Source organism: Etheostoma cragini, chromosome 8 (genome assembly GCF_013103735.1).
Source record: "Etheostoma cragini isolate CJK2018 chromosome 8, CSU_Ecrag_1.0, whole genome shotgun sequence".
Lineage (NCBI taxonomy): Eukaryota > Metazoa > Chordata > Actinopteri > Perciformes > Percidae > Etheostoma > Etheostoma cragini.
In genome coordinates, this window is record NC_048414.1 from 14,373,576 (window position 1) to 14,386,190 (window position 12,615).

At 40.3% G+C, this 12,615-nt stretch overlaps 1 protein-coding gene across 3 annotated transcripts in view; it reads right to left on the reverse strand.

Annotated features, from left to right (window-relative positions):
* The window catches only part of LOC117949429 (cyclin-dependent kinase 17-like), a 30,692-nt gene that overhangs the window by 2,885 nt on the left and 15,192 nt on the right, over window positions 1-12,615 (reverse strand). For 2 of the 3 annotated variants that reach the window (XM_034879716.1, XM_034879717.1), the window contains exons 3-14: window positions 11,348-11,512; window positions 10,453-10,586; window positions 6,294-6,419; window positions 4,653-4,709; window positions 4,383-4,497; window positions 2,429-2,523; window positions 2,168-2,230; window positions 1,601-1,724; window positions 1,217-1,337; window positions 662-759; window positions 397-502; window positions 177-227 (exon numbers count right to left, since the gene is read on the reverse strand). In XM_034879716.1, the coding sequence (XP_034735607.1) occupies window positions 177-227; window positions 397-502; window positions 662-759; window positions 1,217-1,337; window positions 1,601-1,724; window positions 2,168-2,230; window positions 2,429-2,523; window positions 4,383-4,497; window positions 4,653-4,709; window positions 6,294-6,419; window positions 10,453-10,586; window positions 11,348-11,512 (1,255 nt within the window). The remainder of the gene's footprint in view (window positions 1-176; window positions 228-396; window positions 503-661; window positions 760-1,216; window positions 1,338-1,600; window positions 1,725-2,167; window positions 2,231-2,428; window positions 2,524-4,382; window positions 4,498-4,652; window positions 4,710-6,293; window positions 6,420-10,452; window positions 10,587-11,347; window positions 11,513-12,615) is intronic. The other variant, XM_034879718.1, reaches the window with a different exon arrangement.

The window sequence follows — 12,615 nt, forward strand, 5'->3', positions numbered from 1 at the left end:
AGTAGAGGTGGGCTGACTCACAGATGCTTGCGAGTGTAAGGAAGGAAACACAGTAAACTATTCCACAGGATTTCCTTACAGGAAGTGGCAAAGAGCACACACTCCTAACTAAACAAACCAATACTACTAATGTTGAACGCTCTAAAACGCTCTACAAACAGTAACTTCTCTAATACCTGGGTACGATTAGAAACATCTGCTCATTTCCATCTCCAGTGATTAGAGGGCTAACAAGAGAAGTGAGTGTTAACAAACTGTAAAGGTGGAAAATGTCCATGTATATATCTGAAATACCCTAATTTGATAAGCTGTAGCACAATATAGCTCATGTAATAAAAAGACATACCATGTTAAGTAGAAGAAAAAATGTTGAGGATATAAGTTTCCGGGTCTTACCTGGGTGCGTGGTTAATGAGCGGCTGGACCTTGTACTTGGGGAACTTGTAGGACTTGAACTCGTCCATAGAGGATATTCCAGGCCAGCTGTCTTCTGTGGGAGTGCCTGTGGAGGGACATTTAATCGGCCATGTTAGTCAGGCGTTACCGTGGCAGCTGGAGGGGCTTTTCACGCTGCCAGAGGGGCTACATGCCAGAGTTAATGCGATTAAAGGCTCATATTAAAAGTTTGAGTGCTCCCCGGTCTGCAGGGGGCAGCACTGACCTAGTAGCCTGAAGATGAGGTGCAGCTCGTCCTCCACCGTGGAGCCCGGGAACAGGGGCCTGCCGGCAGCCATCTCGTAGAATATGCAGCCCACACCCCTGACAGGAAGACACAGACACAACTGATTAGGTCATAAATACATGTCAAACTGGAGCTGAAAGACAAATCCAAATTAACTTCTGTATTTATACTACCACTAACTTTTCCGATCAAACTGGCCGGTTTCAATCTGTCCAACTAATGAAATATCAAAGGAAGAGGCAGGAATTCATTTAAGAAAGCCTTTAAGTATAAGGGAAAGCATTCATGCTTAAATTCCATAATCATTCCACATCAAAGTGTCTTTACTGTAGATCCGGCCACCTGTCTGCTGCTGCTCATTCCACAAATCACTGAGTTTGCAAGACACAAAAAAATGAAATTCTTTCTTCTTGACAATTATATTTGCTTCTGAACCTTCACTGCGCTCAGTCATATGGACATAAGGAGAGATCTGCTAGGGGTCTAATATGTGTTTAACAACAGTTGCAATCATCCCTGATGAGCCCCACTCACCACATGTCTATCTGCGTGGAGTACTCAGAGGAGCCCAGCAGCACGTCGGGAGGCCGATACCAAAGTGTTACTACCTCGTTAGAGTATGTTTTAGTGGGCACAGATTTAGCCCTCGCCAGGCCTGTGGAGCAGGAAATAAAAACAGATCCAAAAGGCACATTTAGTCCAAACTTTATCTGAAAAGCTTAATTCCAAAATGCCAAATATTCATTCATTGGATTTTAAATATGGCTCAATTGTATAACACAATATTTGCAAAATATAAAAATGTAAAATACAGACGGATGCAGCTTTTCACTTTTGATCCAAATAATAGACAATTCGTGACACAAAAGAATCGTAATGGGATTATTAATTGATGCAAGTACTCTTTCTAGTTTTTACCAAAGTCAGCCAGTTTGAGCTCCCCTCTGTCGTTGATGAGCAGATTTTGGGGCTTTAGGTCTCTGTGGAGAACTTTCCGTTTGTGACAGTATGCCAAGCCTCGCAGGATCTGGAACAGAAAGATCTGGAGAAAGAGATGTTTTAAATGAGCAACTATCATATTGGTAAAATCAGTTTCAAATAGTGGTGCTGAATAAATGTTACTACAGTACAAGCAATTCATCCAAACCCCTCTGAAATATAGATCATTCACAAGAATAAAAAGAATTCTGAACTGATGCTTATGAAAACATAATATGTACATGCTCATTTTAAAACACCCCAACTTGATTTTTACAAAGCAGTTTAAGTAATTTAAAGCAACATTACAAAAAATTTCAACAAAATTCACACAAAAAAAGTAGATAGTTGTGGTAAAGTGAGGTTAAGACAACACATTCCCTCCACTGCCTAAACTCCACCACCAGGGGGCACACTAATAGTGTTACTTGTATTGACACCAGCCACCACTGTGTCATGGCAATTGATGAAGTTGGCCTAGCCAGCAGGCAGCCTGCAGAGGCTCACCTTGACATTCTGCATGCTCAGGATGTTCCCACAGTCGTCCATGTACTGCTTGAGGTCTTTGTCCTAGACAAGAGACAGAAGGAGGTCTTTAGAAGAGCAGAAATGCTACAGGCACAGTAACAGTCATGCTCCTGTATTATCTTCCTCATCTTTACAGAGGGTCATGAATAATAATGATGTAAAATCTATTAATTTCAGCTTCCGTGCACAGAAAACATGCGAGTCATGCAGGAAGGTTGGCTGAGGTTTGATCGGTCTCACCAGGTACTCAAAGACCAGTGTGAGCGACTTGTCTGTGTGGATGATATCGTGCAGCGTCACAATGTTGGCGTGTTTCAGGTCCTTCAGTAGCGACACTACGAGAAAAAAAAGAAGGGACAACTGTAACAGTGAGCATGTGGTTACATTGATTCTCTTTAATCTGAACAGTGACACTTACTTTTGCTCCATATCTAACTCTCTGGGTTTACGTTGATTAAGCCATGGGAGGTTTCTTTAGAAAGCCTTAGGTCATACACAAACATCCTATATCCATAAAGAATACCTCAAAGATTTAAATAATCCACAAAGTCACCAAAACAAAAAGATAAAATACCGTGTTCAAAGAAAAACAAAACACAAGGACACAGAAGGCCCAAGATACAAAAATCACTCTCCTTGTAGAACTTCTTTCCGTTAATTGGTCTAAAATTCTCATTCAAGTAACCACAATGCATTTCACAGGGGAGGAGGGCAACCTGTAGTTTCAGGCACTTCAATTAAGTTATTTACACTAAAAGCACCAGACTTCAAGTGTTTTATTAACTGTCACAAACAGAACTAGGACATGTGTCAGTGTGCATTTGTGTGAAAACAAAGATACCTTGTCACAAACTCATAAACACTTCCATGTAACTGAGATAACAGTTTAACCTTAAACTGTCTACAGTTTAACCTTAAATTGTAGTTCAACCTTCGACCTGCTGCAGGTTCCTGCAATTACTTTTTATGCAGTTTAGTGTTGTGACACACTTTTCTTTATAATATACAGTGTGTGTGTATATATATATTTTAGCACAAAATAATACATTTGTGTGTTGGTAGATTATTTCTCTGTGGAAACAATGCTTTTCTGGAAATGGATCTTCTACCGTTGGAAAGCCTGTTTTACAAATGGTGCCCATTTTTAAGGAATATGCATTTGTGGGACAAGCAGCAGAGCTTAGCATGTGGGTTGCGCCCATGAAAAACTTGCCAAATCTTCTCTACCAATGCCAAACAGATTATTCTGCCATTGACTTGTTTTTTGGTGGATTGGATGATTGACGTTTGAAGAAACAAGACATTTGGCAATTTAACAGTTTATTCATTACACAAACAGGAGCTTCAGCAGCGTGTGGAAGAACTCTACACAGCCTGGCACCTCCTCCTTATGCTGGTCACACACTGCTGTGGGATGGCATCCCATTCTTCAAACAACATTTGTTGCAAGTCAGCCAACATGGTTGTGTTGGTCACTCTGGCACGAACAGCACGCCCAAGATGATCCCACAAGTTTTCAACGAGGTTGAGGTCAGGACTGCTGGCAGATCATTCCATCCTCTCCACTTCCAAATTCTGGAGGTAGTCTCTGATAAACCCCGCCCTGTGGGGGCCAGCGTTGTCATCTTGGAGGATCCCAGACTGTGGAGATATGGGATGGCCACTTCAGGCCAATCAGGCACCTGATCTTCAGCACCTTGGGGTACCAGAAGCTCAAAACAAGAGTCAACAGCAACAGTAAGCTGAAAAGCTGTTTGGCATTGACAGAGACGATTTGGCAAACTTTTCATGGCCGCAACCCACAGCTCTGCTGCTCATCCCACAAATGCATGTTCCTTTCAAATCGGGCACCATTTGAAAGGGAACTAAACAGGCTTTCCAAAGGTATAAGATTTATTGCCAAAAAGCATTGTTACACAGATAAATAATATACCAAAAACAACGCCCGCACGCAGTCATAACTTCAGCCTATCACTATTTACACTCATATCCTGAAAAAAAACAGTGGATTAAACAAGTTCAGCCTCCACAAAAAGTAATACATATTAAAGAATACCATCAGAAAATGACAATAAAAGCTTAATGAGTCATTATCTAGGGTTCTGTTTTTATAATCAAAATTCTGTTGGCGAGGAAAAAGAGTGAACTGTGGGTAATGTATGAGATTCCTGGTGCAACGCTGAACCTTTAATACCTTCTCTGATAGCTGTGCACGGCGCCCCCTCCTCGTGCTCCAGTCTGATCTCCTTCAGCGCCACCAGGTTGTCTGTCAGCTTACTCCTCCCCTTGAAGACTGTAGCGTACGTCCCCTGGAGGACAGGACGATGAGGAAAGAGGGGAGTCAGGCTGTCAGGGGTTAAAAGTAAACTCTCGAACTGTGTCTGTATGTGTTGTATCTCTATGAGAACATCAGCACCTGTGAAGTCAAGGTAAACGGCGAACACACACACACGCACGCACGTACCTCTCCCAGTTTGTCCAGTTTGACGTATGTCTCCAGCTTCCCAAATCCAATTTCTGACTGGAGGAGAGAAAGGGACAAACAGCATTAATGAGAGTAGAGTCTTTATTAGCACTGACAAGCTTACAGACACAACGGCAAATCCTTATGACGGCCTTGCAGCAACAGAGGAGGGATGGAAGGAGGTCACACAGTCAAAGCTAATCTCATGTGACAGTTGACTGTTGGCTTTTGGCTTTCACAATGTGTTTGTTTATAGTGAAGGGAAGGCAAACTTTAATTATAAAGCATGTTTAATACACAATGGAAAACTCTAATGGGCGTTAGAGATCCAACATTAGTCAAGTAATTAATTAGTCAATCGACAGATAGTTCTTTGGCAACTATCTTCTGCTTATTTTTTAAGCATAAATGGCAATGTTTAGCTGGTTCCAGCTTCACCATTAGATGATTGAAAGCTATTTAGTAAGCTGAAGATATTTGTTTTAGACCATTGCTCGAATAAATCAAGCTATCTAAATAGATCTCCTTGGGCTATGGGTAATTCCAACAGATTCTGACAGAAGTGAGATTCTAAGGTAATCTGGAGTCCTTAGGAAAGCTTTTGTTTCTTGCAACTAGGAGCATAACAACTAAAGGCAGCTTAACAGACGTTAAACCCTACACCATGAAGACCAGTGCCAGATGTGCCGAGAGGTCTGTGTGGAACACGTATTGAACAAAGCCATTTAGTGCTTTTTAAACAACTCTGCAAGGAAGCCTGTATGCAAATGCATTGGATGGGGGGAGGCACAGTGTTCATACATTTCCTCTATTCGGGTTTTGACAGATGCACATTTAAAGTAAAACCACAAGCCAATTATTGAGGCTGCTGACAAAGTGAATGCTGGGACGTTAACACACCACAGGCTGAGAGGATGACATAAGACGGGGCAAGGTGTGAGCCCACTCTCACTTCTGTTTCTATATGCCTTAAGAAAAAAAAACTCTCACAGCTGTCTTTATGTTCCGCAGCCTTTCCCTGACGGCCTTTCTGGTTCTATTCCTCTATATCTGCAACCCATTCTCCTCTACTGTCGATTTTCAAATCAGAACTTCTCGCTCTCAGATGTGGGCAGGAAGTACTCTTCATAAGCACAGTTTGGAGTTATCCACATTTCACAGGGGAAGTATTTGTTTTTGGTTGGAAAAAGATGGTTGTCTGTGATGGTCATGACTGTTATCTAAGGTATCTAATATGCTTTATTAACCCCAAAAAAGACAAATGTTCATCAACTGGTAGGGACGTGAGGCAAAGATAATGCTTGAGGTGAAAGGGACAGGTACATGCCAGATTTATGAGAACAGGAAGTCAAGTCATTGTCCTGTAGTCTGGTTCGCTGATTTACCAACATTTAAAACCCTAAGCTCACTAACTTTGCCTGTCTGCTGTTTGGTGCTGAACAGGTAGGGTACAGAGGGTTCATTACATTTTGAAAACTGAATTTTGTTTAATTTGTATTGATCATCTATTTCACTACTCACTGCCACTTTCTAGTTTTCCTTCTCTTTTTTTACCAGCACACTTTTCTTTTTTGCCTTCTCTCCACTCCCTCTCTCTCTCTCTCCTTCCATATCTTTCCCTCTTTTCTCTCTTGGTCTCACCAGTGATGCTCTGCGGGAGCGTCGGCTCAGCGGCTGGTCAAAGGACGGGCTGCTCAGCTGCAGCTTCTCCAGGTAACCGTCAGGTATTCGGATGTCGGCCGGCAGAGACAGACGTTTGTTCAGGTCCTGCACACGCACAAATGGATAAAAACAACAGAGAACCTAATTGAAAAACAGTGTCAACATGATGTTAAACCATGAAAAAACAGGAGTTAACCCTCAGCAAACAGGGTAAGCTCTGAATAAATACCAGTGATTGACAAGAAAATGGCGGAAACCCAAAGTAAACAAGTAGAATCTGTAGTAACCAGTCAGATTTACGCCTCACTGGTCAACAGAGAGGGCTGTGTGTGTATAAATACACGTGTGGCAGATTTGCGTTGATACACTTTTGTGTAGCCGACTTGGGTACATAATAAAGAAGGCTGGAGCCCTTTAAGAGTTTGAGGTTAAGTCTTTCCCAGAGCAACAAAGTACTAAAGCATGATCTTAATTACTTGTTATATAAAATCAAACAGGCTCACAATATAACGTCTGGATTCTTCCCATCATGCATTTCCTCTATTTGTTAGATTACTGTTAATCCGGCCTCCCTCTCTCTCTCTCTCTCAAGCTGCTTTAAATCTTTCACTCCCTCTGAAGTAACATTGGACACTTAGTAACACCCTTCCCTCCTCACCAGCATACAACAATATGCAACTTTGAACTTTCCGCTTTTCAACAACAAGTTTTCTGATAAATCGGTAACCAAAGGTGACTGACTCGTGAATCCTTCAGCCTTTTGTTCGAACCATAATAGTGACTCAGTTTTTTTGCCCCTGCTATAGCTGACAGATTTGGACATGCGGTCAGTTTTATAGGAAGTAATGTTTTGTTTTTTTAAACTTCAGTAATTAGGACACACGCACAGGGCCGTTAACAAATGAGTTAATATGTGGACATGTTTGTTAGAATTGTTACTCTGATGCAGTGTAACAAACAGATTTAGCTGCAGTGAAGATGTTTTGTTTTGTATGATTATACAAATATTGTTTTGGCAAGGACCATGTACAAACCAACAAAAAACGGTGTGTGGTTCTTACCAGAATGATATATTCCTAATTTACATCTCAATGCTGTGAAGCTAAAACAATTTGTTGATAGTTGACAAAACATTCCCCCACCCCAATTTTAATCATCATTATGAGGCTACAATGATTATTGGGTTCATGTGACTATTTTGTCGCTTATTCACTTGACTTGCTATGTCTATACATTTTCAGAAAAAAGGCTAACGTTTCCATTATAAATTCCCAGAGCCCAACTTTATGTCTACAAATTGCTTATTTTTTCAGATCAACAGTTCAAAACCTAAAGATAATTCATTTTATTGTCATATAAAAAAAAACTGTTAATTCTCATTTTGCAGAAGCTGAATGATAAATCAATTATTAAAATAGCTGCATCTTAATTGTTTCAGCTCTATATTCATGGTGAAAATCTACCTGTCCTGTCCTGCATGTGTATTTTGAATGACTTTATATCCAGCTTTGCTGGTCTGTAGTTTCCGTGAATCAGGATTGGTGCTTTGTCCCCAGAGCAAGTGATGCCATTCATCACCTAACCCTAACCCCCCTAAAGACTACCCCCGCCCTCAAATCAAACCATCCTAATCTGTTACAACAGGGGCCCATCTGGGCCGTATTACAGTAATCCTTGTGATGTAATCCCAAAACAGCACTGCTTCCTCTCCAGTTAGAGACATACAATCCTCTACCTGAACACTGACGGAGGGATTTCCTTACTCTTCACTTCTCTACTTTTTGTTCTACTGTCCCTCCTCTGAGTGTCACATCAGCACAAAGGCAAAGAATGAGGCCACACAGTGATCTTGCTGTTGGATCACTTCATCAACAACAAGCGCGATGACGCGGCCAATCCCGCTACTCATACCAACACACACAACGCACAGAGTGTTTGTTGGGCAGCGGGAAAGTATGGAAACTGTGTGCTTGTGTACACGCTTCTGTCCAAATGAATTTCTTCACGCTGTGAAAGAGTCACAGGAAGCGTAGGGTGTACTGCTTGCACACACTGTCCATACGAAGCGAGAGGTGATGTGTCATGTCTCTGTGTGTGGGGTAGCCTCAAATGAAGTAAGCTGCTTAACTACGCATTTAAGGTAGTTTTTTTCTTTATGTGCAGTCTTGCATGCTCAGTTTGTCGGTGTAGCTGCTGGTATCTGCTCGTAAATCCCCAGAGGTCAAACCAACCAATAAACACTGTCGGAAGGAAGGAAGTGTGTGTTCTTCAATCACAAGACGTTTCCTCGCATAATCACCCAGCATGCACCCAACATGTGTGTCACTGGCAAGATGTTAAAATCAACCACAAAGCAAAAACACACATACAATACAATAAAAAAGTATGTCTGCTCTTTTTGTTAGATGTTGCATATTTTATTACATTTTAATTTGCTTAAAGGAGAATTCCGGTCCGGTGCAGTGATTCCTTCTGAGTGAACACAGTGAATCTGACTGACTAGATGTAAAATAAATGCATGAAAGTTGAGCTAATTCAGATGTGTTTAGTTCCTGTGTTGATACTGCAAGGATCGCTTCGGGACGTCTACAAACTACAGCACAGAAAAGACATACAAACATATTTTCAAAAATAAGCATATGCTTATTTTTTTTAAAGTAAGTGCTGTAGTACAACTAGCAGGAAACAAGTTATAATTGAGATATGTTTGGAGACACGGTCTTATTTAATCATTAAATTGATAGCCTACATATTTTTGTTTTATTTCTTTTCTGTGCTGTAGTTTGTAGACTGTCCCTTAGCACTCAAACCGCCATCTTAACACCGGAAGTAAACACAGCTGAATTAGCAGAACTTTCATGCATTTCTTTCTGAGTTCACTGCACATAGGTAGGCGCTTTGAATGAAATTCTTTTTAATGATGCCCCCCATCATTAAATGGGGGGGGGGGGGGCAGCAATCCTAACAATGGAAACTAAACCTTTAAAAATATTAAATGATTAGATTTCTATTGCCCAAACAAATCTCAAGTAGGTTTCTTCAGTAAGTTTTGAGAATATTACATGTAATGACAATGTAAATAAAAATGTGGAAGGTCAGAAGTTCATTGTCATCCTCTTTTTCACTTTCACTATGAAACTGGACAGTCAGTTGTACTGACTCAAATCCCATTAGTAGCCATAAAGGTGGATTAAAGGGACTTTTTACCTGGCTTTGTTGTAAAGAGAGAGAGAGATAAAAACAAAGTTTCCGAGCTATTGTTTAAAGTCCTCAAAACAATCCAAACATCATGTCAGAATGTATTGATTATGTTGAAAACTAAACAAATGAAAGAAGCATCAAACACTTGTCACTTTCTCCATCTGATTCTATTTAGTTTAATAATCTGATGTTAGCCATTGTCAAACATCTGCAAAATTCAAGAAAACCCCACTGAGCATACTTTAGCTATTACCTTAAAAGGTAAAGGCTAAAGGTAACATGAAAGCCCTCTAAGACAACAAACAATCCTCATAATAATAATAATAATAATAATAATAATAATAATAATAATCATCATCATCCCGGCCACAAGTCTTTCCATAATGTTTTGACATGATGTAATACCAGAGTCGTCAAAATCGGCCCTTTACTGAATCAGTGCACGAGTAAAGAGAGAGTGAGAAAGTAAGGAGGGGGGTGGTGGTGAAAGTGACTGTGTACAACAGATTTTAAAAGTATGTTCAGTCGTACAGTATGTGGAGTCACTGTGTGCATATGTGTGTGTGTGTGTCCCACGCTGAGATCTCGTGGGCAGCTGAAGATTTCAGTGTGTTCATGACACACTATGAGAAACAGCCTACGCTGAGTAACAGCATGGTGCTCTAATGCACACACCATTAAATACCAAAGGTCCATTATAAAACGTCCACATTCCTTTACTTTTCAGTGAATTAATTAAAGCATTGCTTCAATGACATTGTGGAGGCTCAACCACTAAGAAAGGTAAATCGCATGATTCATAACAGTAGCATATCCAAATGTCAACGGTTGTGAATGCAGCAAAATTACTCATATCCCACACAACATATCCACCATTTAAAAAACGCTATGCAAGGAGAAAAAAAAAGTTTGAAAACTAAAAAGAAATAATCCCCACCTCTGCCGAGATGCGTCTGTTCCCTCTGTTCCGTAGACAAACACCCGTCGGCGACTGCACCTCATCGGAGGAAGTCGCCGATGCCTGGTCACTCTCCCCATCCGAGCCCATCTTCAGGTTCTCGTGGACAATATCTGGAGTAGAGAAAGAAAGAAAAAGAGCTTGATAGAATATGATAGAGAGATCAGGTCTGTGGAGGACAGGTAATGACTTCAACAGGAAAAGCAAACTCTGCTGGAGACTTTCCCAAGTCCGTCTGTATCTGGCTTTGTCGAGCAGAAGATACAAAAAGTGTGTTAGGTTTAATAAGTCTGACTGATAGATTTAATTTATTTCATTGTCACTGGGCCTTACAAGACAAATCCAGAAATCACACTGTAATTTTCACATGCCAGTGAAAGATTCCTAGATATAAAGCACATTTGCATCTCCTTTAGGCGTTATGCTTATATTAGGGAGCGTTGTGAATTTAAATATTGTATCTAGGCTCAGAATCTAAGCTGCTGGTTTTCTGGAAGTGTGATTAAATTTAGTCTATTTTTTAACAAATGGCTTATTGTGTGACTGTACATAACACTGGAATGATTCTACTGATATATGCCTCTAGCAGGGGTTTGTTTGAGCGCATGCACTGTAATAAAGCAATCTGTATGTAGGCTCAGCTGACTCAGTAGAAATGTGAAGTACAAGGATTTTACATGTAGTTCTACATTCTACATGTGGACTTTTAATCTAGCAGCTAACACACCCAAAGGTACAGTACATGTGCATTCCAATATTCTACCTATTGACACAAAAGAAATCTCCTGTACTAAACCTCTGTTTGAAGTCAGCGCAGGAAAGACAAATATCAAATGTAATCTTCACAGCCTGTTTGTGTGTGTGGATGTCTCACCGAGGCGACTGCCATTGCGAGGCATGACCATGAGAGAGCCCAGACCTCCTCCGATGACGCTCTGAGGCCGTCGCAGCGGAGGCTTTTTAAAGGAGCTTGTGTACTGGTGGAGGAAAGAGTGGACACTGTGGGCCGAAGGAGGACGACCATTTCTCACCATGGGCTCTGTGGAAATCAACATTTTTCTTTAGAAAAAACATTTATGTACATATTGATGCACAGTGTTCTATGGTTGACTAATCATATGAGCCTGCTTAACACTGAATTAATGTTACTGGTAACAGAAATTTTACAACAACATTTACAAAAAACTGTTTTATGTTAATATGTCACATCCTTGCCAATACCTGAGCCGCGTCATAAGAACAGCGTCAGTTTGTATGCTGATAGGCTAATAGAAAAAAAGCACATGAAGGAGAATGCTGCTCCTTACACACGCATAAACCTAGAGGCCCAAGATCCAATCCCACCAGAATTTCCTCTTTTGTCTCCCCCTTTATTCTTAGGTTTTGTACAAACTAGTTCTTATCCAGCATTATCTTACCCAAAATCATCAACAAACTGGTCAATGAATTTCACACTCACTTGATGGTGGTGGGAATTTATTCAAAAAGTGCCTTTCGGAGAATGTTTGTGAAAAACAGACTTTGTTTCTACTTAAATGATGCTCAAACTCAAAAGCACACATGACCAATTATTTTTCTACAGAATCATTTTAGAAAGTTTTGTCTTGGAGTATACTATATGGTGCCATCTTCCAACCATTCACTACGCATTAATCAAAATCAAGTTGGCTGAAAACCCAACTACTTAATGTTAATTGGAAGGTGGTAAGGATTTCTGGCATTTTGATGGCTAACAGACTCAAATCTTTCTGATGCCTTTACTATACATTACTTACATAGTTACATAGCGTAAGACACATAACAAAATAAATAAAATAATCGTCGTCATATAAGAGGTTTTAACTTGTAATCCACTGATGCAGAGATTTGAAAGTAGTATCAGTTAACTTCTGTCACTTAGTCAATTGCATGCTGAACAAATACTTTTCCACTTATAGCAAGTTTCTATAAATGGATGTGAACAAGAACACAGAATTGTCTTTTTCACTGGTTTAAAAACAGAGAATCAAAAAACCGAAGACAACAGGGTGTTTGAGAACAAAGAACTGTGCCAACGACCATTAAAAATGAAAAATAAAGAGAGAAACAGAGAGAAAAGTAAAGGACTGATGAATTGCTATACAACAGATTATATATATACAC